The sequence below is a fragment of the Arvicola amphibius genome, chromosome 2 (assembly GCF_903992535.2).
Source record: "Arvicola amphibius chromosome 2, mArvAmp1.2, whole genome shotgun sequence".
Classification (NCBI taxonomy): Eukaryota; Metazoa; Chordata; class Mammalia; order Rodentia; family Cricetidae; genus Arvicola; species Arvicola amphibius.
In genome coordinates, this window is record NC_052048.2 from 3,885,564 (window position 1) to 3,913,021 (window position 27,458).

Genomic DNA, 27,458 nt, shown 5'->3' on the forward strand with positions numbered 1-27,458 from the left:
TTTCTCGCTGTGGTGTGGATAGAAGGCTGGAATTGTAACTCTTGACTCTCGTTGCCAACACGCAATGGTCTGACTTCTCCACGTCCATGGGGTTTAACTGTCTTCGGCAGCTGTTGAAGACTGTGCCTTTCTATAATGTGGTCATTTGTGTTCTTCTCTGTCTGCCGTTCCCATGGTTCTGGGGACCATGAATTTGACTTGGCTCTCTAGCCGCCTTAGGGATGTAGCAAATATTCTTCTAGTTTGGGTTATTTCACCATTAAGTGGCAATTTCTTTTTTCCTAGTGCCGGGGTTAAAACTTGAGAATCAAGCATATTTTTCTGTCATAGCTTCTATACTTAGATGCTGCTGAATATAAAAATATAAGATTGATTTTATATCATTTATTTAAAAGTCCCATTTATCTTGAGTGATCTTCCTTTTAACTTAAAAGCCTCTTGGTCTAGGCCCAATGCCTAGGGGTGTCTATAAAGGCCTATTTGGTGTGGAATCATTCTGTTGTTTTCTGGAGGCAAGAAGGCAAGAAGCAGAAGTCACTCAGGGTGTACCGTCCATGTCCCAAGCTCATGCTCTCCCACGTCTCACTGTGACACCGCGTGACTGTGTGGCAGGACTGCATGACGGTCCACGCCGTGAGCCGGTGCTCCACTGTGAAGCAGGGTGGGAGAGTATTTCTCAGAAGCAGAATTGTGAAGTCAGTGCATGGACCTCTGACACCATGACCCCCACCCCCTCCTCTGACCTATATTATTTACAAATCATTTATATCTTCCTCCTAGCTCTGTGACGTCATATCCAGCTTCTTAGTATAGCTGACTGTATTTATGTCTTATTTTCCTTCCTAGGTCACAGGGTCAATGATCAGGCACAGGACTCTTGGCTAAATACCACGCACCGCAAGTTCTGGCTCTTAGAGATGCTCTATTAGTGTTTATTACAAGAGTTCTCTCTCTCCCTTGTGACAGTACAATCACCAGGGACTTCCTTAGGACATCTTTTTCCCCTTCTTTAGCGCTGTTCTTTTTCTATACATCCTTCGCCGATGACTTTGGTGACTGTGTCTGCAGGGAAGGGACAAAGCGGTAGAATCCAAGGGGTGCAGATTTTATCGCTGACAGAAAGGGGAGGGATGCATGTGGCTGCGAGTTTGTTTGGGTGTTTCCCCTTCTCTGTGGTGACAATACTAGCAAAAGCAACTTGAGAGAAGGGTGGTTCACCGTGGCTCACAGTTGCAGGGTGTGGCATGTCCTGGTGGGAGCGCATGGTGGCAGGAGTCGGGGGTGACTGCCCTGAGTGAAGAACACGGCCTGCATCTCCACGGGCAGAATGTTTCGCATTGGGTTAGTTGTGCGATTCCTGTTTCTGTGCAGATCTGGGTTATAGCTGTGTCATGGTTTTGAGCTTGGTTTTACTTTCTGTTAAATGGAACTAAGTATTCTAATTCACACGGAGTGAAAACATGACCCTTAAATACAGTTTGGTAGCTTTATAGGGGTGGCTTGTCTGTTGTTGGGTAAAACAAAAGCACTTTAAAGAAGGTTGATTTTGGCTTGCCCTTCCAGGCTGTGTTCTGTCATGGCCTTGGCTGGAGCTCGTGAGACGGGCCGCGTGGTGTCACAATCAGAATACAGAGTGATGAACCCTGTGCTCAGCTTTCTATCTGTTTTAGGCAGTCTGGGATCAAATGGTGTCTCTTACTGTTATAGGCTCTTCTCACCTCAGTTAACACAATCAAGATAATCCTCTGAAGGCCGGCAAGTCCAGATTCTGCGAAAATGAGGATCAATAGTGAGCTCCATAGCAATGTGTGTGTGTGTGTGTGTGTGTGCACGTGTGTGTGCATGAGCATGCAAGTACACACGGGGCTTGAACACAGGTCATCAGTCTTGAGGCAAGCACCTCTATCTTGAGCCATCCTGCTGGCCCAGGCTCATTCCCACTGGCACTTTTTAGTTAAAACTAGTTTTGCTTTGTTTTTCAGCTTAATCCTGACTATCGAGATGCTCAAAATGAGGGAAAGACTGTGGTAAGTGGATGTTCTTCTCAGTGTGTTCCAAATGTTTCGTGTTCTATTTTATATGAGTAAATCAAAGCTTTAGCAACAGACTTGAAGATTGGAGGGCCCCAGGACAGAACCTCTTAATTGAAGGGAAGTTTCCAGAAAAAGAAAAAAGAGGGCTCAGGGGATACCCCCCTCAGCAAGGGGTGCTAGGGACACTTGCATCTCTTGAAGACTGGTCATTGCGAGGCATTGAGGCTTCTGTAGTGTCCCCAAGTACACAACAGTGGAATCAGGCAAGTTGTTAAGGTGGGACAGAAGATTCTCCTTCTTGGATTTAAAATGATTTGGCTTCTATTTGAGGGGAAAAATTAAAGCTACAATCCAGATGCCATGGGTGATGTTTCTGATATTTTGAAGTGTCCTGCAGGAGAGCCACACTCTTTCTTTCTTTCTTTCTTTCTTTCTTTCTTTCTTTCTTTCTTTCTTTCTTTCTTTCTTTCTTTCATCTGTCTTTTTTGAGACAGATTTGTCTTTGTAGCCCTGGCTGTCCTGGAACTGGCTTTGTAGACCAGGCTGTCCTTTTACTCACAGAGATCCGCCTGCCTCTGTATGAGTGCTGGGATCAAAGGTGTGCGCCTCCACTGCTGGGCAAGAGCCCCACTCTTCACATAAATTCTCACCAAAGTGTTTCATGTGGCCCACATTGTTTGTAGCAGGGAGTGTGGGGGACAGTAGGGAGAATTTTGTTCAACCCAAAGTTCAGAGACTCAGGGAAGCTGTCATAGACAAACCTCTGGGTTAAAGACACTCCTGAGGGATGGGTCCAGCTAGCAGAGTAAGGTGCTGGAGGGATCAGGGACCACTCACACATGCAATGGTTATCACAGGGAGCAGGGACCTTTTACATGTGCAGATGTTACTGTATCGATTAAAGCTCTGTCCTTCGGTGCACAGTGCTGGTCAGCCAGGAGGAAGACACGTTGGGGCTGTCACCAGGGGTCTGTTAAGAGGCTGATTTGGTTGTCATTAAGGACGCTTTGCATCTGCCATTGTGTGCAGTTATAACTGTAATTAGTCAAATAAATGAAAACAGACACAAATGCAAAAAGTTAAAAAAAAAACCCAGCAAACAAGTCCACATTCCCCCATCTGTCTGGCTGTGAAGCGTCTGTTTAGAATGTTAGCTCATACTTTGGGCTGTTCGTTCTCTTGCTGTTGATTTGAACCAAGAAGAATCGTCAGGTGTCATGTATATCTCTGTGGTCCTCCCTACATTTCTCCCCTCCTCTGAGACCTCCTCCCTCTCTTCCTCACCCTCTGCCTTATGATCTGATGTAATACCATGTGTCCGCGCTTTGTCCCCTGTGCTGTCTAAAGAATCCTCACACGGACAGTATCGTGTTGCATGTTATTTTACCACCAGGAAAATGAAAATTAAAACCACATTGCAACATCTTCTCCTTCCAGCCAGAATGACCATTGTCAAGAAGACAATATGACAGATGCTGGCGAGGCGGAGAAAGAGGCCTCGTACACAGTCAGTGGGGTGGATAGTCGTTATGGATACAGCGTGGCAATCCCTCAAAAAAATAAGTTCATAACTGCAGTCCGAGCCAGCAGTCCCACTATTGGGTAACAGTCCTACGCAGACAAAGCTGTTGCATTGGTACTCGGCTTTCACGCCTGCATCTGCTGCAACATCCCCCCACCAGCTGAGACGGGGAACTAGCCCGTGTCCATCCACAGCAGAGTGGGCTGCAAGGGTCACCACTGCAGCCGGGGCCTTGTCCGTGACAGGCAGACATTCCACCCGCTGAGCCTCAACCGCAGCCCCAAGTGTCTGATTTGATGGTGGCAGTGTTGTGTGGCGCCCCAGCTTCATGGCTTGTTTTTGTACGGCTTAGTAGATCCAGCAAGGACTTCTAGACTCAACGCAGTCCCTTTGGATCCCTCTTTCTATTTCATTATCAGCGCTAAAGTAGGGGTGGAGCGGGGAGGGGGGTCAGGCTGCTGGCCCAGCAGGAGCTGACCTTGTGTTAAAACATACAGAGGTAGGCTACTTGATTGGTTAGGCCTGTTTATATTTGTTTTGAGCGAGGCTGGAGTTTTGGTGCTGGCTAGAGGGGGAGTTCCCCTGCTGCTTTCCGTGTCCTAGGATGATTATGTCATGTTATATTATGTCATAATTACGACATATTATATTATGTCAGGGCAAATTCTTCATCAGGCCCTCTTGTGGACATTCTGGAGATGCCCGCTTCCTTGCTGTCTAATTAGTTGGCGTGTCTGCCTGCCTACCTTACCTTGTGACCCAAGAATAAAGCCAGATCAGAACCACAGAAACCCTGAATAAAACATGTTAGTAGGTTAAAAAAATACAAGAAGCTCAGCCTGTGGTATGGACTTGTCTTTCAAGCTTCTCCAGTGGCTGAGGCAGGAGGATAACAAGTTCAAGGCCAGCCTTGGCAACTTAGTGAGACCCTGTCTTAAGGGGAGAGGGTGTGATGGTTCTGTGGGTACTCGCTGCTCCTGAGGTCTGAACTCTGTCCCTGGGCCCCACATGGTAGAAGGAGAACACCAGCTCACAAAAGTTGTCCTCTGACCTCCACACGTGTGACCTCCACACATGTGACCTCCACATGTGCATTGCACCACCTGCTCTCCTGTACACCTAATAACAAAATATAATAACAAATTATAAAGACGGTTGGAGGTATGGCTCATTGGTACGTGTGAGGCCCTAGGTCCCCGAGTTCTGGGGAAAGCTGCTTTTCCCAGGAGGGAAGCCACCAAACCTTGCTGCTGTGTGGCTGAATTCCCGCTTTGCCCTGCTTCCTGCTGTGCAAGGTGGCTGAGCTGCTGGTTGTGTGGGCAGAGCACAGCGGATGAACGCGGACAGAATTGGGAGTCTGTGCTAAGCAATCAGTGGACCCATGGTGAGGTTCACCTTGTGCTAACCCAGCCTTGTTTGGCTGGGGTTCCTTCCTCCTCCTCATCCCTTACCTCCACTACAGTTGAGAGGAAACACTCCTGCGTTTGAGAGCTAGTCCTCTGCCTCAGTGAATCACAAGCAGGGCAGGGCAGGTGGTCTGCACTCTCTGTAGATGATTGGGACTGGACTGTGCCGGTCATCTCTGAGAGACAGCCAGCAACAGAGGCTTGATTTAATGATCCCCTCGCCAGAGCCCCAAGCTCGCGTGTAAACAAAACTGAGACCGTGAAGTGTAGTGCGCACAGTGTGGCTTCTCGTTTTGTAGTCTGTCTGTCTGTCTGTCACATTGCATTAATCATGCTTCTGTCTGAAGAGGAAGGGAGGGGGCTGTTACAGTTGACACACAAGGTCACTTTCCCACAACAGCACGCAGCTTCTCTCACACCCATGCTCCAGGAACACGTGCTGTGACGGAGTAGTTCCCTTCATTTCCCTGTGTTGACAACTTAATGACCTGCTATTTTTTTTTACTGTAATTCAGAGACCTTTATCAAAACGTGGCCTTCCATTTTTGAAGTCCCAAAGGTTAATGCATGGTGTCGCCGAGATGAGGTGGTGTGTGTCAGGGCTCCCATTAAGACCAAATTGCCATGTTCATTTTTACAAAGGGCTCCACTATTTCCAGTCTTACAAATGTACAGCTTCCCTGAGCACCCGGTAAACACTGGCACCGTGCCAAGCCCAGCTGGAACCCCGAGGTTATTATTTCTTCTTGAAGATCCATGTCTTTTCCCCTCTACAGAGGGGATTCTTTTTTGATTCTCTGTAATGTCATTCATGTTAAGGAACATTGCCGTGTTTATGTGGCACGGGATCTGGTTATTTTGAAGGAGTTTCTGTTGCTGAGGCTGGGGTTTCATGGCATCTGAAGGAGTGGGTACCCAGGACCAGATAATTCTTTGTGGTTGCCATGGGAGGGTGTCATCTGCGAGGGTGGTAGTGGTGTTCCCTGCATGTCCTGTGCCCTCTGGATGGGATGGTGATGACATCACTGTTCGCATCTTACTGGGTGCCAGCAGCAGCCCCACCCACTCCAGCTCTCAGTTGTGACAACCAAAAATGTGTCCAGGAATGGCCAGATGTCCTCTAATTGTCAAAATCCTCCCATGTGGCCAGCCAAGTGCCTTTATGTACATGGGATGCTCTAGAGACGGGAGTCTGTTGAAACGGTACTTTCAAATTCTGTTCTGTAGGGTCCAGGTGCTGGCCGACCTTCATGTTGCTTTGCGATTTACTCTAGCTCCTGGGCAGTAAGGGGTGCAGACCAAAAAAGCAGAAAGGGTCCCAGCAGGGGGCTCTGGAGAGGAGGCTACAGAGATAAAGTGCCTGCCACTTTCCTTGGCAGCCTGGAGTGTGTGGCTTTCCCAAGACAGTGCTGGGAGGGTGGATGGGGATGCTGGTGACGCAGCAGCCTCCTCCTGCAGCCTGAACCTCAGCTCCAAAAGACAGACACAGCTTCTCCTAGTGTGTCTCTGGCTCCAACAGTACAGGTGATGTGATGTTTGACACAAAGGTATTCTGGGGTCTCCCGAAGTGCACCTCCCCAGGAGTGGAGGCTGGACCAGGGCAGAGCCATCACTTCTTTGTAGCTTTGATTAAGGGAAGCTGTCTCCCTGTGTAGCTTTGGAGATCTGGGCTATCCAGGCCATAAAGACAGCTTAGTTGAGTGCTTGCTTTGCTCAACTAGTTGAGGACCCGAGTTCAACCCCAGCTTCCATGTAGAAGTATCTGGCTACAGTGGGAGGCAGAGACAGGCAGGCTCCCGGGATTGCTGACCAGCCAGCCTGGCCTGCTTGTCAAGGTCCAAGTCCCCATGAGAGACCTCGTCCAAAAACTGAGGTCCAAGATTGACCTTTGGTACACACACACCCACACCCGTGCACTCAGGAGTACGGGCACACACACACAGCACACAGGGGTGCATGCACACCTGCACCCGCACATGTGGACATGTACATGCACGGCCATGTGCACACTCCCGCTGACACACAGACTTATCTGGAACGTGCCTATTTGATAAGCACCCAGCAGACAGGTGGCATTCTGAGACCCCAGCTCCTAAGCTGGGCCTGCGTCAGAGAGCACTTGCTGGTATGGAACGAGGCACCTGTTTAAGTTCCGTTGGCTCTTAATACATTTTTGAACAGAATTGTCTTCATGAAGGATGCCGGATCGCCTTTCTTGCTTATGGAAGCTACATTCATTCTTATATATGTAACTAGGGTTTTTGGCGACTCTGGTAGTCCTGACGGGCCAGGCTTGACATCCTGATATGCCAGTTAGAGAGAGGACCGAGAGCGTGAGGAGCAGAGAGAGGAGACGATTTTGGGGTGGCCACAGTGGAAAGAGGAACAGACGAGGGAACAGTGAGCTCATCTGTCTTCAGGGTCCTGACACGAGCTCTTGGTCTAACCAGAGTAAGAGTGGGGCGTAACTGGGAGCCCCGGTCAAGGCTCTGTCTGGTTACCATGCCCAGCCAGGTCCCACAGGCTGTCTGAAGCAGTTACTGCTGCCACCATAGCTTGACTGGGTCAACGAGTTCCCGCGGAATGATCACGTCTGCCCAGGGTGCAGCCCTGCCCTCACTGGTGACCACCCTCACTGTGGGACTGTGCACCCCTTGAGACTTCTCTTCTTGGAATCCAAGGTGACTGCAGGTTCAGGACAATGACGTCTGGAGGGCATTGAGATAGCAGAGGATGGCGGATACTCAGATACTCGTTGAGTGTCGAGTGTCTCAGTGCAGGATCTGTCAGGCTTCTGAGCCTAAGGGAAACCGGGAAGGGGGGCAGAGAAGCCAGGCTGCGTCTGCTTAGAAAAGCAGCTCCCAGGTGCCTGGTATGCTCATAACTCATTATTCATATTTAATTGCTTAAAAATTCCAAGGGGCAGGCTTAATGTTTACTTCCAAACTGTTTATGAAGCAGAGTTTGTTAAGTAAATTACAGTGTGGGAGAGCCAGAGCAGGAAGCTCCTGACAGCCAGGCTCTTATAAAAGACATGTAGGCATGTCGGACGTACCCCCACACACACAATTGTGAAATTATTTATTACAGGAATCTTCTGTGTATTAAAACTATTTTCCAAGGGCCAGTGGGGAGGATGGAAAATACAATAGCACAGTCCATGTGTCCTATGTAGTTACAGATCTCGAATACTGTGAATAATTTGCAGTGGCTTGTTTTAATTAACCCTAATCAGTGAGATTTTGAAAAATGTATTTTGAAAAGAGTCATTGCAGGGCAAGTGTGAAAACACAGGGAGGCTCCTGGCCACTCTGAGCCAGCACCACGGGCAGACGTTACCAGGGAGAGCAGTCTAGGAGGCTGTCTCTAGGAATCTAGGTCTGAAATCTTCTTGTAAGTCTTCAAAAATCACCTCAAAAGAGGGGTGGACAGAGGGTTGAACCCCACTAACTGGTGGACAGACTTCAAATACTGACAACTTCCAGTTACTAAACAGATCTAAGTAGCTGTACCGTTAGCACATTTCACCCCAGAGTCTGTGTCTCCAAAGCTAAATTATAATAAAGGAAGTGGAGGAAAGGTTCTGTCAGGAAGTTAGATGGCACACTTCTTTTAGGGAGATGGTATTGTTCCACACTGGCAACATCTTTTGTCCTCTACACCAGACACATTTGGAATCGTGCACACTGACCCTCCACCTGTTGAGGTTATGGACTCGGCTCCATCAATAAAGCCCATTTTCTAAACATGGTTCAATTCAGCTGATAAGAACTTGCTTCCCTGAGTTCAGCTGTCTATGGGAACCACGTAAGCCTGCTGTAGTTCAAATGTGGGGCCTGTGTTCTGTGGGTTGGAAATTTGATGCTCAGTGGGGTTGGGTTCCCTGGGAGGAAGTGGGCATGAGGACCCTGTGACAGAGACCTCACTCACAGATTCCTGGGCTAGTGGGTTCGTGTAGCCTGTGGCAAAACCAAGCCTGTTGGGACTCGGTTGCTCAGGCTCATGGTGTGGTGTTCTTCATGTCATGGTATGGCACCAAAGCCCTCGACAATTGATGTCTCTATGTGCTTAGACACCCTGCTTCTAGAATCAAGGCCTTAGAAACCACCTGGCCTGTTGCAGTGGCATCAGCAGCACAGGTGGAGGGAGTTATGCTTGGATCTCACCGCCTGGGCGTCCATGACATGTCCTCTGACTCATTTAGGAGCTGAGTCTTCTTGCTGATCAGCTCTGTGTCCTCACCTTCTCGGTCACCTTCATCACAGGGAGGAACAGTGCTCATGATATCTGTGATTCTTTTGGCAACAATAGCATTGTGGGGTCCCCAAAGCTCCTTAGCAGCTGTTGTCATTGCAAATGAAACACACATCCTGTTTCCCTATTCTTTCTTCCAGAGTCCTCGCTCCCTCTTCTTGCACCCCCTCTGACCTGTTCTCCCTCTGCTGCCTTCTTCACCATCTTTAACAGCAGAGCTCAGCACAGGACGGCTTTTGTCCTGGGGAAGGAACTCCAGCTGGGAGCAGTTGCTCATGTTCCTAATCCCAGCGCTTGGCAGGCTGAAGCAGGAAGATTGCTGTGAGTCTGAGGCCAGCCTGGGCTACTTAGAAGAAGGAAGGAAGGAGAAAGGGAAGAAAATATTTACAGTCACACATAGTGTCCTGTCACACATGGTATCCCGCCTTACATGGTATCCCGTCACACACGGTATCCCGTCACACACGGTATCCCGTCACACACGGTATCCCGTCACACACGGTATCCCGTCATACATGGTATCCTGTCATTCATAGTATTCCACCACACATAGTATCCCATTGGTCCAGTACAAGAAGATCACATGCCCCCAGCCCCCTCCCACCCAGCCTTCCGGCCCCTGTCACCGGCAGTCAGGGCTGTGGTTTCCCATTTTTGAGCATCCAGAGAAAGCCGCTGCCCTGCCACTCACAACTTAACATAATCCTTGGAAGTCCTTCTCATGGACCCATGAAATTACTTCCTTCAACTCCCTTCACCCCTTTCTCCTTTCTTTCCTTCCTTCCTTCCTGTTGTCTGTCTGTCTGTCTGTCGTCTGTCTGTCTGTCTTTGCATGGACGACTTTCTGAGGAGTTCTGCAGCCAGCCTGGAGCACAGGTCTCTCTGTGAGGTAGGGTTGTGGTTTTTGTGCTTGAATGTGATCTGCATTGCTCTCCTGTTCTCAAGCTTGCAGGAGGAATCCCTGGACCACACGTTTTCATGATGGAGACACCAACTTACATCCCACCCACAGGGTACAGGGGTTCCCTTTCTCTGCTCCTTTGGCCATTTATCCCTTGACTTTGACCATGCTGTCCCGAGCAGGGTGCTGTCTGCAGTGGCTTTGATTACATTTTCCCTGTAACTAGTGGGGGTTGAACATCTTCTCCTAGGTCCTTCTCTATCTGTCGTTTGTATGTCTTCTTGAGCCCTTGCAATTTAGAGGGTTTGGGTCACTGTTTCTTTTCTGTTTGACATAATTGTAGAGGGTCAAATCACTATGTTGTAAATAGGTATAAAGCCACTAGAGAAGGGGCCATGACTATTGTGATTTAAGGACATTCTCAGGTCAGGCCACTGCTCAGGGAGCATGGGCCTTATGATTGCCCATAATCATTACAAAGGCTGTGCACCCTGATCGTCTGGGGCATTCAGAATAGACATTCCTACAACAAACTCACATCTTATCTCCTGATTAACTGCAATAGTTACTACTAAATCTGAAGATGCTGAATAACCTTGAACCTCTTCAACAGAGAGATGGAGAGCTTCCCACTTCAAAGAAAAAGCGCCAGGCAGGGGAGAAGATCATGTACACTTTGGTCTCCGTTCCGCACGGAAATGACATCGCGTCCCTTTTTGAACTCGATGCCACAACTCTTCAGAGAGCTGACTGCCTGGTTCCAAGGTAAACAGAAATATAAAAAGAAATCAATAAGTAAAAAGAAGTAGAATGAACAGACGTTCCTTTGAATAGTTTTCCCAACAGGTAGAAATAAAAAGTATAATAGTAATATAATTTTTACAATGGAAGAGAGCATATGAATAAATGCTTACAAAGCATTGTGCCTCTCTCAGGTGAACAGATTAATACAGCTTGTTTTATTTGTATAAATAATTAAAGTGTGCAGTATCAAAGAAGTCCTGAAAAATTTATTAGGGTCATTTATTCTTATTAATCATGTGGCCTTTGATCACAACAATGAAATATAATCTAATAACATTTTTAGTCTAAATTTTATCCCTTGCCTGTCAGATTTCCTGCTTAGCTCCTTCCCTTGTTCATTTTGTTAGTGGTTCAGCTAAGAAATGTTTATTGATTGTCAGCTGCAAGGCAGACCACACCCTGGGCATCAAGATGAGAAATGAGGTCAGACCAATAAACACATGAGCTCAGGTCACTTTCGAACTTGGGGGTCACAGCCAGTGCCCCAAGTCAGGTCAGGCCACCTGTGCTCATTAAACCAATTAAGAGAGTCAAATTAAAAATAGAAAACTGAAAGAGAAGGTTTATTTAATGTAGCCAAATGAGAGAGATCTGAGAACCCCACCACCACCCCAATGTGAGTCCACCTCTCCCTCCTCCTTGCTCACTAATGCAGCCTGTGAAGACATGCACTCTGCTGCTTTGGCCTGACCCAAGCGTCTTTCTTCTTGTATGGTATCTTAGTTAGGGTTTTTACCACTGTGAAGAGACACCATGACCATGGCAATGCTCATGAAGGAAAATGTTTCATTGACTCTGGTTTACCGTTTCAGAGGTTTAGTCCATTACCATCATGGGTGGCAGGCAGGCAGACATGGTGCTGGAGAAGGAGCTGAGAGTCCTACATCTTGATCTGCAGGCAACAGGAAGTGAACCGTGTGCCACACTGGGCATAGCTTGAGCATATACCACCTCAGAGCTCACCCCCACATTGACTCACTTCCTTCAACAAGGCCACACCTGCTCCAATAAGCCACACCTCCTAATAGTGCCACTCCCATTGGGGTCCATTTTCTTTCAAACCACAACATATGGGGACCTTAACTATTACTCTGACTTAACTCATTTTAGATCTAAGTCAGCAAAAATGGGTGTCTTTCTTGAATTCAGTGTAGGAGAACTTGCTTAAAGAGATGGTGGTTAGAACTCACCATCAGATGCATAAACCCACCACAAAGCTACCAAGTCTTGCTTTGCACAGAGGTATTAGCTACTGCTGTTCAGGAGGGTTGGCCTTCTTTTTCCTGGTGTGAAGGATTTGTGCTGTTGTGATTCAGCTGTTGTTCACTGTTTGTAGCTAATAATAAACTTTCGACACTAGCCACTCTTACGTTGCATATGGAATCCTTGAAAACTTTCTGTGTGCCGAGCCCAATGTCAAGTTTTTCAGAACTACTATTTGCATTCAGTCTGGGTAACTCTCAGAGGTCAGAGGTCAGAGGTCAGAGACTAAGTTAGAGCAGGTCTTCTCAAACTGGCTGAGGAAGATCTGAGCAATGGTTCCTGGTCCTTCTGAGAGCAATGAAGTCAGTCTCGCGGTGAGATGTGAACATTACATCTCTTAAAAGCATTGCCCAGGGGATTCCAATATGGAGTGCAGTATTTCTTAAACTTTAAACTCTTACTGTATGATCTTTCCCTAGGGGATATAAATAAATGTTTCCAGACACATGGGGAGGGGGCACTGAAACAGACTGAGGAAAGATTCCACTCAAGTCTAGCGAGTGAACCAGTGAGTTTGTTTGTTTACTTACAGGAGGTTAGTGAGGAATTTTTTTACAGGAATATGGGTGACCCCCAAAATATGGGTCACTGTAAAGCTTGACTCCAGAATGGATGACAGTGTCCCCAGCTGTACAGATGTCACCTCCTCTTCAGTTAACCTTTACCTGCCGTGGATTCTAGAACTTCATACGATTATAAATAGCTGGAAAATGCAGGAAGAAGTGGCTTCCTCGGCTGAGGGTCTGATTGCCCTCCCCACCTCCCCATGAAGGGGCATCATCAGGTCCAATCCTGGGGGGACAGTCCCACACCTGTTCTGATTAAGATGGTAACAGCCCTTCTACTCAGAGGATAGAGTTCCACTGTGGTGCATTAGCCTGGTGAAATCCTGAAGCAGCCGTGGGCATCTGATAGATACAGTCTCAGAGTCCTTGGTCTGCAGGGGGCGCTGCATGAGTGCTTTTCTAGCGAACCCCAGACTGGACTCTCTAGAGTAAGGGCCTTGAGTGCAGCTCCCAATCCTTCCTGCCCAATGCACACTTAGCAACTGTGACCAGTCCTGATGCCTGCCTCCCACTCTGGACACTGGTGTAACTGGTATGTGTTGCAACCTAGGCTTTGGATTTAGAAGAGCTTCCCAGGTGACAGCGGAGTTTGGGGGCAGTGACTTAGAAGGACAAGCTAATTGGCCTGTCTGTGCTCATGAAGTGGAGTATGACCCTGGAGCGTGGAATGCAAATCTTCCCTGAACATTCCACAGCATGGCCCTTATACCGTGGACAGCCAGACCGTGTCACACCCGACTGCCAGAGGATATCTGCGACATAGTCCCAGGGTCATTTAGTTCCGAAATCCTTGAGATCCTGTTGTTACTCTGGGTCATCTCTTCCCTCTGCAGCCCGGTAGTGTTGGCTGACTCCAGAGGTGCATCCAGGCTGGCAGCATCCATGATCTGAAAATCTCATCTGAAATGGCTTACAAAGTGACAGTTTTTGAGAACCAATACAATGCCACAAGTGAAAAACCCTACACCCGACTTTGTGTGATGGGTTGTTGTAAACATGCAGGCGTACTTAAAATATTGTGTAAAATCACCTTTGGCCTAGATGGATAAGGCACACGTGAAACACAAATGAATGTCATGTCTAGACTTGGGTCTCATCCCAGGATAGCTAATTAAACACCTCCCCTGAAATGCTTTAAAAAAAACCCCTAAAACCTCAACTACTCTAGTTCCAAGCTGCCTTTGCTGCTCTTTTATTAGTGTGAAGAAGGGACACCATGACCAAGGCAATTTGTAGAAGAAAGCGTTCAGTTTGGGGATCCATGGTTACAGAGGGTTAGAGTTCATGACCATCATGGTGGAGAACACGACAGCAGGGGACATGGTGCAGTAACAGGAGCCGAGAGGTATATCTTGAACAATGACCACTCGACAGAGAGAGAGAGGGGAAGGAGAGAGAACCAACTCCAATGGGGCAAGGCTTTTGGAACCTCAGAGCTGATTCCCAATGGTGCACCTCCTCCAGCAAGGCCACCAGCTGGGAACCAAGCACTCAAACAGAGAGGCCCATGGAAGCCATCTATCATTTAAACCTCCATGCAAGCATTTTGAAGAAGGAAAACTCACCCATGTTGAAAAAACGTAAGGGTGAAATAGAGGAGCTGTAGCCACGTTTTCCAGAGCTTAGGACAGCAGGGACGACAGCAGCTGTAGATGACATCTTCACCAGCGCAGGGGATGCTGGGGGCTAAAGCAGAGGCATTTCTGGTTACTTGGACCAGGGTTAGGCACTTGTCGATCTAGTTATTGAAACTCTCCGTGTGTTCATCTCCCTTTAGGAATGAGCAAGAACCCGATGATGCCTTTCCCTGAGGCATTTGGTGTCTTGTCTTCTGTTTGGCCCTAAAATGTTATACTGAAATGTTATACTGAGCTTGTATGAGGTTATATATGAGGTTATATTTACATCTTAGCTTTCAGCTGAACCCTGAGCAACGACCTTTTTATTTTAATGGCGTTGTGCACTCTTGTTGAAGAAACCATTGGAATAAGAGATGAGGGGGAAAGGGCACTGTTTGAGGGGAATGCAGCTCCAGGTGCCCACTCTGGTTGCTCTGCCATGGTGCCCACATAGATAACTTTTGTTACTCATAACTCAAGAAACGGTCAAACGTGGAGCTGTTGTGCTGAAGGACACGGTGTGAGTGCTCTGAGCTCCTGGCTGAAGCCCCTACCAGCTGTCTGGTCAGCACACATTGTTGACTCTTCACATGGAGTTAGTGGTAAACAGACTGTAACTCATGCCCAAAGAAGCTTATCTACCACAAATAGTTTTTTTTTTCTTGTTTGATGCTGGGGAGATGGTTCTGTGGTTAAGAATGCATACTGCTTTTCTAGAAGCCCCCAGTTCAGATCCCAGCATCCGCACAGGGTGGCTCACAACCTCCTGTACCTCCAGCTCCAGGGGATCTGATGCCCTCTTCTGGCCTCTGTGGGCTCTGCACTCAATGATGGATACAGATTTTAAAATAAAATCTTAAAATTTAAGTTAGCATACACGGTGGTGGCTTCACGGTGGTGGCTTCCCGTGTACGTCACCAGACTTTGTTTTTATTCACCTCCTTCCTCCACTCCTTTCCTGGTCACCATGACAATTATCTCCTCTTTTCACTTAGGAGCTAGGGTCATTGTTTCCAAACAAACACTAAGACTACAACAAACCCCCAGAAACCCGAGAAACTCGGTGTGATGTCTGAGCTAGAAGTCCAAGCATCTCAGCTGCCTGCTCAGCCTCATCCTGGGAATGTGCCTGTCGGCCTGCTCAGAACCATTGATTTATTTAGCTGCTCTGAGTGTGCTCTCAATGGCCACAGAAGTTCTGTGGTTCGGGGCTATGCCTTAGTTAGGGTTTCTATTGCTGTGAAGAGACACCGTGACCATGGCAATTCTTATAAGAAAAACATTTAATTGAGGGGGCTCACTTACAGTCTCAGAGGTTCAGTCTCTTATCATGGTGGAGGCAGGAGCATGGCACATGCAGGCAGATGTGGTGCTGGGGCTGAGGGTCCTATATCTTGACTCAGAGTCAATAGAAAGTTGACTGACTGCACCCTGAGTGAAACTTGAGAAAAAAGACCCCATAGCCCGCCCCCACAGTGACACACTTCCTCCAATAAGACCACACCTATTACCAATAGGCCACACCTCCTAATAGTGCCACTTGCTTTTGGAAGCATTTTCTTTCAGGCCACCACAGGCTGTAGGTACATTTAGGTTAGTAGCTGTCTGGGGTCAGGATAAACTAGTCGCTGCTGACCACTCCCCACAGTGGACCAGAGGTCTTAGAATTTGCATTTTGACAAGATTCCTGGTGCAGCTGCTGACCTAGGAACCCCTGGTCCAGAAGGTGAAGCTGTGTGCACCAGAGCAGCCTGAATCTAAGAATTAATTCTTATCCCAGACAGATCCCTAGACCGTTTCTAGTCTATGACATTTAATGTTTATATCACACATGGATCTGCTGAATATACCAATATGCTAATTAAAAATATTATTGTCTGTGTGTGTAGGTCAGACAACAGCTTTGTAGAGTTAGTTCTTGCCTTCCATCATCAGTAGGTTCTGGGGATTGAACCCCAGATCCTCATTGCTGGGTAGCAAGCCCCTTGGTCCTCTGAGCCCTCTTGCCAGCCCGCCACATTTTTATATCATTTGCTTTTAGGAACTCCTATGTGCGGTTAAGGCATTTATGCACCAACACGTGGGTCACGAGCACCAGTATCCCCATAGACACGGAGGAAGAGAGGCCTGTCATGCTGAAGGTAAGTGTGCGCGGGGGAGGGAGGGCTGGCTTGTCTGTCAGCTGCTGTGTTCACACAGCTGAGTATGACAGACAGTACATCTTTCTGGCGTTAGGACTGGTTGCGCTGATTTTGTAGGTGTGAACGTCTGTCAGTGGCTTAGGTCCCTGACCTGGGTGGCTGCAGGAGGTGGCTCAGGAGGGTGGGGTACAGACATCAACAAGACATGGAGGATTCCAGTGGCATCTTCTCTACTTGGAAGTATTTGAGACAGAGGGACGGTGTGGGAAAGAAACACCCTTTGGGGGTTCCTCAAGAACAGGGTAGGGAGTGTACATGGAAAGCCATCTTGCCCCGAAGCCTTTGGCTGTGGCAGACGTTTGCTGGAGTCTCCCTGTCTCATCTGCACCTACCCAGTGTGCTTTAGTCCTGAGGATACGGTCTCTAGCGACCGTGCGGCTGTTTAATGGAAACACGTATTGCAGATCGGAACCTGCCAGACTAAAGAAGACAAAGAAGCCTTTGCCATTGTGTGTGTCCCGCTGTCTGAGGTCCGAGACCTGGACTTCGCCAATGACGCCAACAAAGTGCTGGCAACCACAGTTAAGAAGCTGGAGAACGGCAGCATCACTCAGAACGAGAGGCGGTAAGGGAGGTTCCCAGGTGACAGGGAGTCAGTAAGAGCCAACCATTGGCCTGGGTGTTGGGGTGCAGGTTTGTGACTCCAGCACCCAGGAGGTGGAGGCTGGGGGATCAGGAGCTCAGGGTCATCCTCCGCATCATAGCAAGCTCAAGGCCAGCCTGGGCTACATGAGACCTCATCCCTCAAAACTAATAAAAGACATCTACACTCCTAAACAGCAGCGACAGCAACAGCCACACGTGTGTGTGTATGTATGTGTGTGTGCACACATACATACACACACACTCACAAATTTGTCAGTTCTTACAGTAAACCAGGTGTTTCTAACAGAACATTTAAAATATTCTCTGTAGCAGCAGCCTGGCTTCTGATGGCTCAGCAGGGAGTACCAGCGGGCACCCACATCACATGACTCATAACTACCTATACCTCTAGGTCCAAGGGACCTGGAGCCCTCCTCTGGCCTCCGTGGGCACTGCACGCATGTGCATATATACATACAGATATACACACATAAATAAAAATAAAAAATAAATAAAAAATAAAAAATAAAAGTGTCTTCTGGGATACTTACTTTTTCCATTTTATCTTGGCTTGAAAGTAGGTGACTTCAGTTTCTCTCTGCTCTGTTTTTGAAGCTTTTTAAAAGATTCACGGGGCCATACTAGATTTGGTGTTTAGATGTAGAGTTTTACATTTTCTGAACTCAAGACACATTTCTCAGCTCTGATAACACAGACTGATCAAACATGTAATATCATAAAAAGTGAGCTCTCTGTTTGTGTCACTCAGAGAAACTGGGTCCTTGATTATTAATTTATTTATGAATATATGAGAGAAAGAAGGCTATTGGTGGCTAGAAACCACTGTCTCCACTTCGTGCCCTCGGCCCTCATATAGCCCGGCAGTAACTGTTCCTGTCTTCCCTAAAGGAAGTGGAGGTTAAGCTCCAGCTGGGTAAAATTACACAGATAGTAAGTGTGTGTGTATGGGGGGGGTCTAGTTGTGTGATTTGGCCATCGGGTTTCCTCAGGACCGCAAAGCAAAGACATGCTTCTTCCTTCTCCTCATGACCTGCTGCAGATGGAACAAGGAGCCATTTCCGAGTCTCTGGCTGAGTGCATTGGAGCTCTGGCCTCCAGCCCTTGTGTGAATAGCCCCTTGCCAAACAGCCCAGCGGGAATGGCAAATGGAGTTGCTACTTTTTACTCCTTGTTCTTTTCTCTTTTGGGAGGCCCGCCACCCAGCTCCCAGATAAATCACACAGGGAATCTTAATCTTATTTATAAACACCCAGCCTTAGTTTGATCTTCCTTTCCAGATTTCTCCTCCTTTTTATCCTCTCTGCCTACCGGCCCCACCTATCCTTTCTCCTGCCTTGCTATCGACTGTTCAGCTCTTTATTACACCAATCAGGTGTTTTAGACAGGCAAAGTAACACAGCTTCACAGAGTTAAACAAATGCAACATAAAAGAATACAATACATCTTTGCATAATTAAACAAATGCTCTACAGCAAAAAAACAAATGTAACGCATCTTAAAATAATATTTCATGTCAGGCGAAATCAGAGAAGAAAGTGCTGTCTCACTGACTTCATCCCTCAGTTGGACATTCTTGAACATCTGTTCAATAGAATCCCCAGAACAGAAGGGCAGATATGTCTAGCCTTGTTCTAGACACCCCGAGCTGAAGGCCATCCATGTTTGTTATAGTTGAAGAATGATAACATTGTACTATGCTCATACCATACGGAATACTGCATAGCAAGGAACAGGAATGAACTATACATATGTGTGATGTGTGCCTGACTTTAACAAGTTTTGGATTGAGTAGGAAGGAAACAGGATGGATAAACCCACAATAACACTCTGTGACTGTTCTGTCACTAAATGCATAAATCCTAGAGACCTTTAGACATACACCATACAATATACCTCTTGATTAAACATCGTCGGTCTGCTGATAACCAGCCAAATGGTTCTCAGCTTCTCCTCTGTTCCTACCACTGCTTTCCCTGTGGGAACCTGCCGTAGACGACTGTCTTTATACATCTACTCTGTGTTAGCCAATGAATGAAGGTCAGAGCAGAAACCGCCCACCCGTATGACAACAAATGACTAAGGAGCAAAGCCAGCTCACACCAGAAATGGATTTTAGTGTGCAGATGGGGTGTTTTCCTCTTGGTGAATCCTCTTCTGTCTGTCTATCTCCTGTATTCACAGAAAGTTACATGCTTCTCTAAGAGGTCTCCTTAGATAGATTCAAAGTATCTTTTGAGTGTTTGGCTTCTCTGCGTGCTTCCTTTACAGACCATTCTTCCCTAGTTTCTGTCTGAGGGAACTCAGCCCCTCAAGATATATCTCAGGAGGATGGTGGATCAGGATGACCCTTGACCCTATGGCTTTTTTTTTTTAAAGTTTTCCCTACCTCTTACTCTCTTTGTTACTTCAGTGAAAAATACCAGCAAGGTGACTGCACCTGAGAACTGGGAAGCTGTCACCCCTCATCCTGATGCAGTCTATGCTGCAGAGTGGCGAATGGGCTCTTAGTCCTTGAACTTTAGAATTCAATAGAAAATTCTTTCTGAGAATGACTGGCAGCCCTGACACCCCCTACACCCCACAAATGGAGTGTGAAGTTATTATTAGCTATCTTTTTTAGTCAAAACCAGGGTCAAAGGGAGGGCTTGAGAACATTGCAGACCTGCCTCAGAAGGCCTGTGCTGTTGGCTCTCTCTCTCCTTCGCTGCCCCCCACCCGTGCTTTCCTTTAGTCACCTCAGGAAGGGACTCTGGGGGTGCAGCTCCTGTGTCGGCTTCAGTATCCTCAGCCTTAGATGTTTTCATTTGAATTTTCTGTTTGTAGTCTATATGACCCCACCAAGGAAACAGTATTAGGAGTCCGTGAGTCATGGGAAGGGAGGGGCCATGAGGAGTCAACTGCTACCTGGAGCCTGAGAAGGCGCTGCACACCCTTCTTACGGTCTCTGTACCACGCTGCACTTCTGAGGGACCTGCTTTGTCCACAGAGGGTCTGCTATCGCAACTGCTCACAGATGCAGCTAACTCTGTGTTGAGTTATTCTTACTTTGTTCTTGACCCATGTGGCCTTTTATATTTTCAAATGTGTGTCCTTTAAAACACATAATATGTATCTTACCTAACTTTGCTAAATCTGACAGGAAATCTGTTGCCTGGCTTTTCTCAGGGGCGTGTGAGCAGACAGCTACACACCTCAGATAGGGAACCTATGTCAGACCAAGTGATGTTGCCAGCCACGTCTCACAAGGAGAGCTAATAATTGGAATATGGGTGAGGGGTGACTTACAAGAGCATGGATGACTCAAGAGGCAGCCACATCACTGAGAGCTACCCCAGCAGGGATGCTGACTCATGGCAGCTGCGCAGGGAGCTCCCTGTAGGCAGCTCCACGCCCCCACCTCTCCACCACAGCTCTTCCCCCAGCATCCCCCTCAGTCCTAGAGTCCTGGCAGCAATCTTGTGAGTCTTGCCGGTTTCAGCTTCCCAGACATGTGAGGTTTTGTTTACTTTCTCAGTCTCATGAGCCCCCATCCTTTGTCCAGGGTAGAAGGTTTGAACCTGGAGGAATTACTTTAAACTAAGTCACAGAGAAAATCACTTATTAAAAAAAATTAGTAAGATTGCATGAGTTATAGGGCGATAACCAGCCAGTATAGAATTGAACAGAAGTTTGAGTTTAGCTGACAGCAATCAGCAGGTAGTTTTTGTTGTTGTTGTTGTTGTTTTTCTTGGCATATGAGTAAACAAGTAAACATTAGTTTTTCTTATTTTATTTTATTATATATACTGATATATACATACACACACACATATATATATATACATATATATGTGTATATATCTACACACACACACACACACACACACACACACACACACACACACACATATGGCTGTTTAGCCCAAGGAGACCAGAAGAGGGCATCAGATCCCCTGGAGATCCCCTGGAGCTGGAGTCACAGATGGTTGTGAGATGCCATGTGGGTTCCAGGAACTGAACCTAGATCCTTTGGGAGAACAGCCAATGCTTTTAACCACTGAGCTACTTCTCCAGCCCAAGAACAGTGTCTTGATGGAGAAGAAGCTTGGTGTCTTTGGCTATCAGCCTCGTCCTCACCAGAGGCGCCGCTATACATTAGGACGCTATACGGTGACGCTCAAGCAAAACTGAGGACATAAAAGACACACTCACAGCAGATGTCCCCTCTTCTGGCATTTACAACCTTCCCATCTCCTCTTCCATGGCTTTGTGAGGCTTAGATGCAGGGAGTGCACATAGACGTATCAATTAGACATGGGCCTGAGTCTCTGTATTTCCACCTGTTGGGGAGCTCGATTATAGTCTCTCTACCTGTTGCAAAAAGAAACTTCTCTGAGCACACAAAAGCCTCAAAGAACCACACTGTCATATTTCATGAACTCCAAGGGACAAGAATCCTCATTTTGAGGCTCATGACCCATTTGTTCTCGAGACTTACAGGATTTTGTTTAATAACCATTTATAATATTTGATTAGTGTTGGAACTGGAGTGTGGGAGGAACTGGACAGGAAATACTGTCAAAATTAAGCAGCAATTGCAAAAGATATTGTATTTTGTTAATGAAATGTTTTCTTAAAAATAGTTTAACTTTCTTCGTGTTTCAGTTCTCAGACTTAATTTTTAATAGTCCCAAATTGTCACAATCTTTCCTTTGTGATAGGTTTGTCACTAAGCTGTTGGAAGACCTCATCTTCTTTGTGGCTGATGTCACTAACAACGGACAAGACGTTCTGGATGTGGTCATCACCAAGCCAAACCGGGAACGGCAGAAACTCATGAGGGAACAGAACATCCTGGCACAGGTGAGTTGCTTCATGAACCATGTCTGCACATTTTATATTCTGAGCTACAGTATCAGTCATGCCCTGCTGACACTCATTTTAGTTTCTGTGAGTTTTAAATGTAAGAGCAGGATCTGTGGGTAGTTTTTGCTCAGGGGCATTCTCAGAGGAATGGTCAAGGCTTAGGTAGGGCCACTGTCATCTCAAGAGCAGACTGAGAAGGGATCCACTTCCTAGATGGCTCATAGAGTTTGTTACAAGTCTGCCTCAAGACAGTGTTAGCTCCCAGTGATGGTTAGTGTTAGTGTCTAGTGATGGTTAGTGTTAGCGTCTAGTGATGGTTAGTGTTAGCTCCCAGTGATGGTTAGTGTTAGTGTCTAGTGATGGTTAGTGTTAGCGTCTAGTGATGGTTAGTGTTAGCTCCCAGTGATGGTTAGTGTTAGCTTCCTAGTGATGGTAGTGTTAGCGTCTAGTGATGGGTTAGTGTTAGCGTCTAGTGATGGTTAGTGTTAGCGTCTAGTGATGATGTTAGTGTTAGCTCCCAGTGATGGTTTAGTGTTAGCGTCTAGTGATGGTTAGTGTTTAGACGTCTAGTGATGGTTAGGTGTTACGCCTCCAGTGATGGTTAGTGTTAGTGTCTAGTGATGGTTAGTGTTAGGTCTAGTGATGGTTAGTGTTAGCTCCCAGTGATGGTTTAGTGTTAGCTCCCAGTGATGGTTAGTGTTAGGCGTCTAGTGTGGTTAGTGTTAGTGTCTAGTTGATGGAGGGAGTGTCTATGTGTTACTTTCATTATTAATAAACAGATACTGCCTTGGCCCTTTAAGAGACAGAAAATTAGGTAGAGGGTGGAATAGACAGAACAGAATTCTGGGAGAGTTGGGGAGACGCTTCAGGCAGTCGCCATAGTGAGTCGCCATGCTTCTCCTCTCCGAGATGGACGCAGGTTAAGATCTCTCCTGGTAAGCCACACCTCGTGGTGCTACAGAGATTACTAAATATGGGTTAAAGCAAGATATGAGAATTAGCCAATAAGAGGCTGAAACTATGGGCCAGGCAGTGTTTTAAAAGAATACAGTTTCCGTGTAATTATTTCGGGTGTAAAGCTAGCCGGCGGCCGGGTGGCGGGACACAGCCCGCCGCTTCCTTCTACATCTAGTGATGGTTAGTGTTAGCATCTAGTGATGGTTAGTGTTAGCTCCCAGTGATGGTTAGTGTTAGCTTCTGGTGATGGTTAGTGTTAGCTCCCAGTGATGGTTGTGTTAGCATCTGGGGATGGTTGGTGTTAGCGTCTAGTGATGGTTGTGTTAGCTGCACCTGGACGGCTCCAGAATGAATCACTGGGAGATGAGCGCCAAGCCTGTAAGGGATGGTCCATATTAGGGTTAGTTGATGTAGGAAGATTCATTAACTAAGGCCAGCCCATCCGCCTGGGTCGGAGATTCCTAGGAGGCTGCAGAGACGTGGAGAGAGATCTTGAGCACGTGCTCATGTGCTCTATATGGCCTGGGCCTGATCTCCTGCTCCTTCAGCTGAGAATTTAGGCCTGCTGCCTCCTCTCCAGGAGGCAAGAATGTGGGCTGCCTGGGAATGGGGGTGGGGAGGGATGCAGGGCTTAGGAGGAGCTAGGACTCTCTCTGAATTGCTTCCTGTTAATGATCTTCAATTGTTGATGTTTTTCATTCCTTGTGGCCCACTGATCTTCAATTCTGTGAGCAGTGGATGAACTCTCTGAAAAAGAGTTTTATGTATTTAGAATCCTGGTCATTAGTATTTGCAATGTATTTGGAGTTTTATCCTTTTGCCTAAAATGAGGTAAGAGTGACATTTGGAAGCTATTAAGTTTCAGGTAAAAGTAAACTTTTTTTTTACATTATTTGATTTGGTAAAATTATAAAAACAGAATAATAAAAGCACATAGAAAATATATTTTCATTAATCTGTAGCTTGATATAAAAACATTTATATTTCCCATCTTAATGAAATACAATTTCTAAATAAAATTAGTCATGTCATTGATGTAGCAGACTTGTTAACCTTGGGTGCTCTTGTAAGCAGTAGGTGTTTGGTTTGACAATGTGGTATTTATTATTCAGTTCTAAGGACCATTAAGTACCTTCCACCTTTGCACTAATTTCACTCACATATTTTTGCAGTATTTTTAAGTCCTCGTTATTTGTTAAAAACGCAAATAGGTCGCAAAGTGTGCACGTGAGTGGATAAGAACAGGAGGATCTTCTTATCCTTCTAGGTGTTCGGGATCCTTAAGGCGCCTTTCAAGGAGAAGGCGGGCGAGGGCTCCATGCTGAGGCTGGAGGACCTGGGCGACCAGCGCTACGCGCCCTACAAGTACGTGCTGCGCCTCTGCTACCGCGTGCTGCGGCATTCGCAGCAGGACTACAGGAAGAACCAGGTGGGTCCGGAGCCCGGTGCCGGTGGTCAAGTGCGGACCGCGGAGGCGGAAACCGGACTTTGCAAGGACAGGCTTTATGTGGGCAGCTCAGAGGACCACCTCTAAGGACTGTTAGGAGCTAGGACTTGCAGGTGGGGATGCTGTATATCTCTGTACACGATCCTGGCGCCTGCTGAGCATGGTACCCTGGTCCTTTCTTGTGCCTCGCTGTGTGTGCACCTACTAAGATATCGTCTTGTGGCAAAGATCCAACAGGCACCTGAAGCAGGAGAAGGGACTGAGGGGATGGACAGGAGGGGGCAGAGGACTGCGATGCTAAGGGACTGGGGAGCTCTGTGAGTGGTGGGGACCGGGAGCCGTCTACATGACTGTATGGGAGCAGGCATTTGAGGTGGACAGAGTAATCAGATTGGTCACTTTTCTCCCTGGGTCCAAATTCCTGACAAGAAGAAGCTCAAGAGAGTGAGGGCTTGTTTGGAGCCACAGTTTGAAGGTGTTCAGACTATCCTGGTGGGGGGGGGGGAGCACAGGGCGATCCTTTGCCTCTTGGCAGCACAGGAAGGGAGAACAAACAGGAAGTTGGATTATAAAGCCGCAAGGTCCACCCCCAGTGACTCACTTCCTCCAAGGGAGGCTCTGCCTGAAGACTCAGCCTCCCACAACTCCGCCCCTGCTGGGGACCCAGTGTTCAGCCGCAAGTGCCTATGCAATGGGGTAGTGAAAAAGAATGATACTGGAAAGGTCGCCGTGGTCCTAGGGCAGCCTGAGCTGTGGAAGCCAGGGGTGGCTTGTGTGGCTTGTAGCCAAAAACTGTAATCTGCTAGTGAAATTTATTTCAAGTCTCACTCTGTCTAAAAAATATGTAATTGAGTCTGGAGAGATGTCTCAGTGGTTAAGAGCACTGGCTTCTCTTTCAGAGGACCTGGGTTCAATTCTCAGCGCTCACGGGGCCGCTCATGTCTGGCTGTAACTCCAGTTCCAGGAGATCCAATGCCCCCTTCTGGCCTCTGCTGGCACAACAGACACATGGGTGTACATACATACCTGCAGACAAAATGCATACACACAAAATATAGATAACCTTTAAAAGTCTGTAATATTTTGCATTAAGTTCAATAATGTAAATGTTTGACTAAATTTATTCATGTATTTATTACATAAAATTTTTTTTCTTCATGTATTTACTTATCTAGTAGGAACATCTATGTATTACTGGTGTTTTTTTGTTTGGGTTTTTCGAGACAGGGTTTCTCTGTGTAGCCCTGGCTGTCCTGGAACTCACTGTATAGACCAGGCTGACCTCAGACATCCGAGATCTGCCTGCCTCTGCCTCCTAAGTGCTGGAATCAAAGGCACAAGATCAATTAATTGCTGAGTTTAGTTCATGAGGGAGTAGACCTGAAGAGAGGGCTGGGAGGCGGAGCCCGAGACTCAGAGCTCAGGCTGTGGATCAGGAGGGAGGAGGTTGAGGCAAGCGAGCAACACTCAGCTTGCACACTCAGCTTGCACTCATTTTGTTTCAAGCCTGGCAGTTTAACAAATCAGCTCCACATAATAGCACTGAGTTAAGATAAGGAGCGGAGACCGAGGAGCTGAGTGCAGCACTCAAAACATATTTTTTGTGTGTTTTTTGTTTTCATTTTCTTTTTTTTGGTATTGGGAAACAAACTTGGCACCAGGTGGGCACTGTGACTTGGCTGTATCCTCAAATGCCAGACTACAGTTCTAAGAATGAATTCAGGTGTGTAAACCCAGCTTCTGAGTCATCCCCGAGAACCTGGAAGTATCTTGGCAAGAAAGCATATTTTTTTCTCCTTAAGGAAGAATGTGTTAAAATATGTCAACTTTGGAATTCAGCTTCGAGATTAAGAGAGGTACAAAAACAATATTTAAAACAGATTAGCTAGACAGTAATAATATGTCAAGGAACAGGAGCAACGGACAGTTTTTAACAGGCCCTTAAACGTATCATGTATTTAGATACATGCCATATAATATATAATATAATAGACACCTCTATGCCATCCTGGTGAAGAACCTCGTACTTTCTGGTTGAAATGCTGCCGCTGGGTCCATACTGCCAGTTTCACCATATTCCAGTAGGATGGCAGTGTAGACAGGGTCCTTCGTGTCTCCCTGGGAAGGAATAGATCCAGAAGGCATTGGGGATGTGGCACTGGAGACAAACTGGACAGCGCCTGAGAGGCAGCTGGGTGGGTTTCACCTCCTCCCCACGTCTTTGGTCCCTGGAACCTAGTTACTTTTCCTTGTGCTGGTTACTAGTTACTTTTCTGTGATCAAAGGCCTCCCAAGAAGCCACGGAAGGGAGAAGTTGTTTATCTGGGCTCAGTTTGAGGATATCGGCAAGGAAGGCCTGGCGGCAGGTTGGCTCTGTGGTAATGGCCGCATAAGACAGTGGTTTGCTCACATCTGGAACCTGGTGTTCAGAGTACCCGGTGGGGGTCCGCCCTGAAACCACCCATCTTCCTGTCAAGCAAACACATTTGAGTACACACATAATCACCCGCTGGTAGGTGTTTACACGATCTCTAGATCCCTTGCAGTGTGTCACTGCAGGGCGATCTATTCCTCTCTTGTGCTCTCTTTCCCCTCTCCCCTCTCTTCTCCTCCCCTTTCCACTCATTGCCTCTCCAGCTAAGTCACTGATCTGACCAAGGAACAAGGACTCCTGGGTGGCTCACTGAGGGTCAAGTACCTTACCCCATCTGTTTTCTGTAGAATCTCATTGATTCTAAACCATGGGCTGGAACCTCTTTTTTTTTTTTTTTTGCTTCTGTTGAATTAAGTAAGTTTGCATTTTGCTCAGACCCAGATGGGACACCTCTAACATCTCCAGAGACCCAGGAATCATTTCAGAAGAGGTAGTGGGAAGATTATGGGAGCTGGAGGCTGGGTGAGAGCCCTGTGAATGCTGTCTTCAGGACATGACACGATGCTGCATTCATGAGCACACAGTAGCCGTGCCACCTGCCGTGACCTGCACACACAGACAGGTCTTTAACCGAAAATGGAAGACCTTGAATATAGGCTT

The 27,458-nt window shown here is 47.0% G+C and overlaps 1 protein-coding gene across 1 annotated transcript in view; it reads left to right on the plus strand.

The window, feature by feature from the left end:
• Nucleotides 1–27,458, plus strand: part of Itpr2 (inositol 1,4,5-trisphosphate receptor type 2) — a 391,594-nt gene that overhangs the window by 91,008 nt on the left and 273,128 nt on the right. The window contains 6 exon segments of the mRNA XM_038317812.2: nucleotides 1,983–2,027; nucleotides 10,730–10,881; nucleotides 16,410–16,509; nucleotides 16,974–17,134; nucleotides 21,876–22,017; nucleotides 24,245–24,406. Coding sequence (XP_038173740.1) covers nucleotides 1,983–2,027; nucleotides 10,730–10,881; nucleotides 16,410–16,509; nucleotides 16,974–17,134; nucleotides 21,876–22,017; nucleotides 24,245–24,406 — 762 coding nt within the window.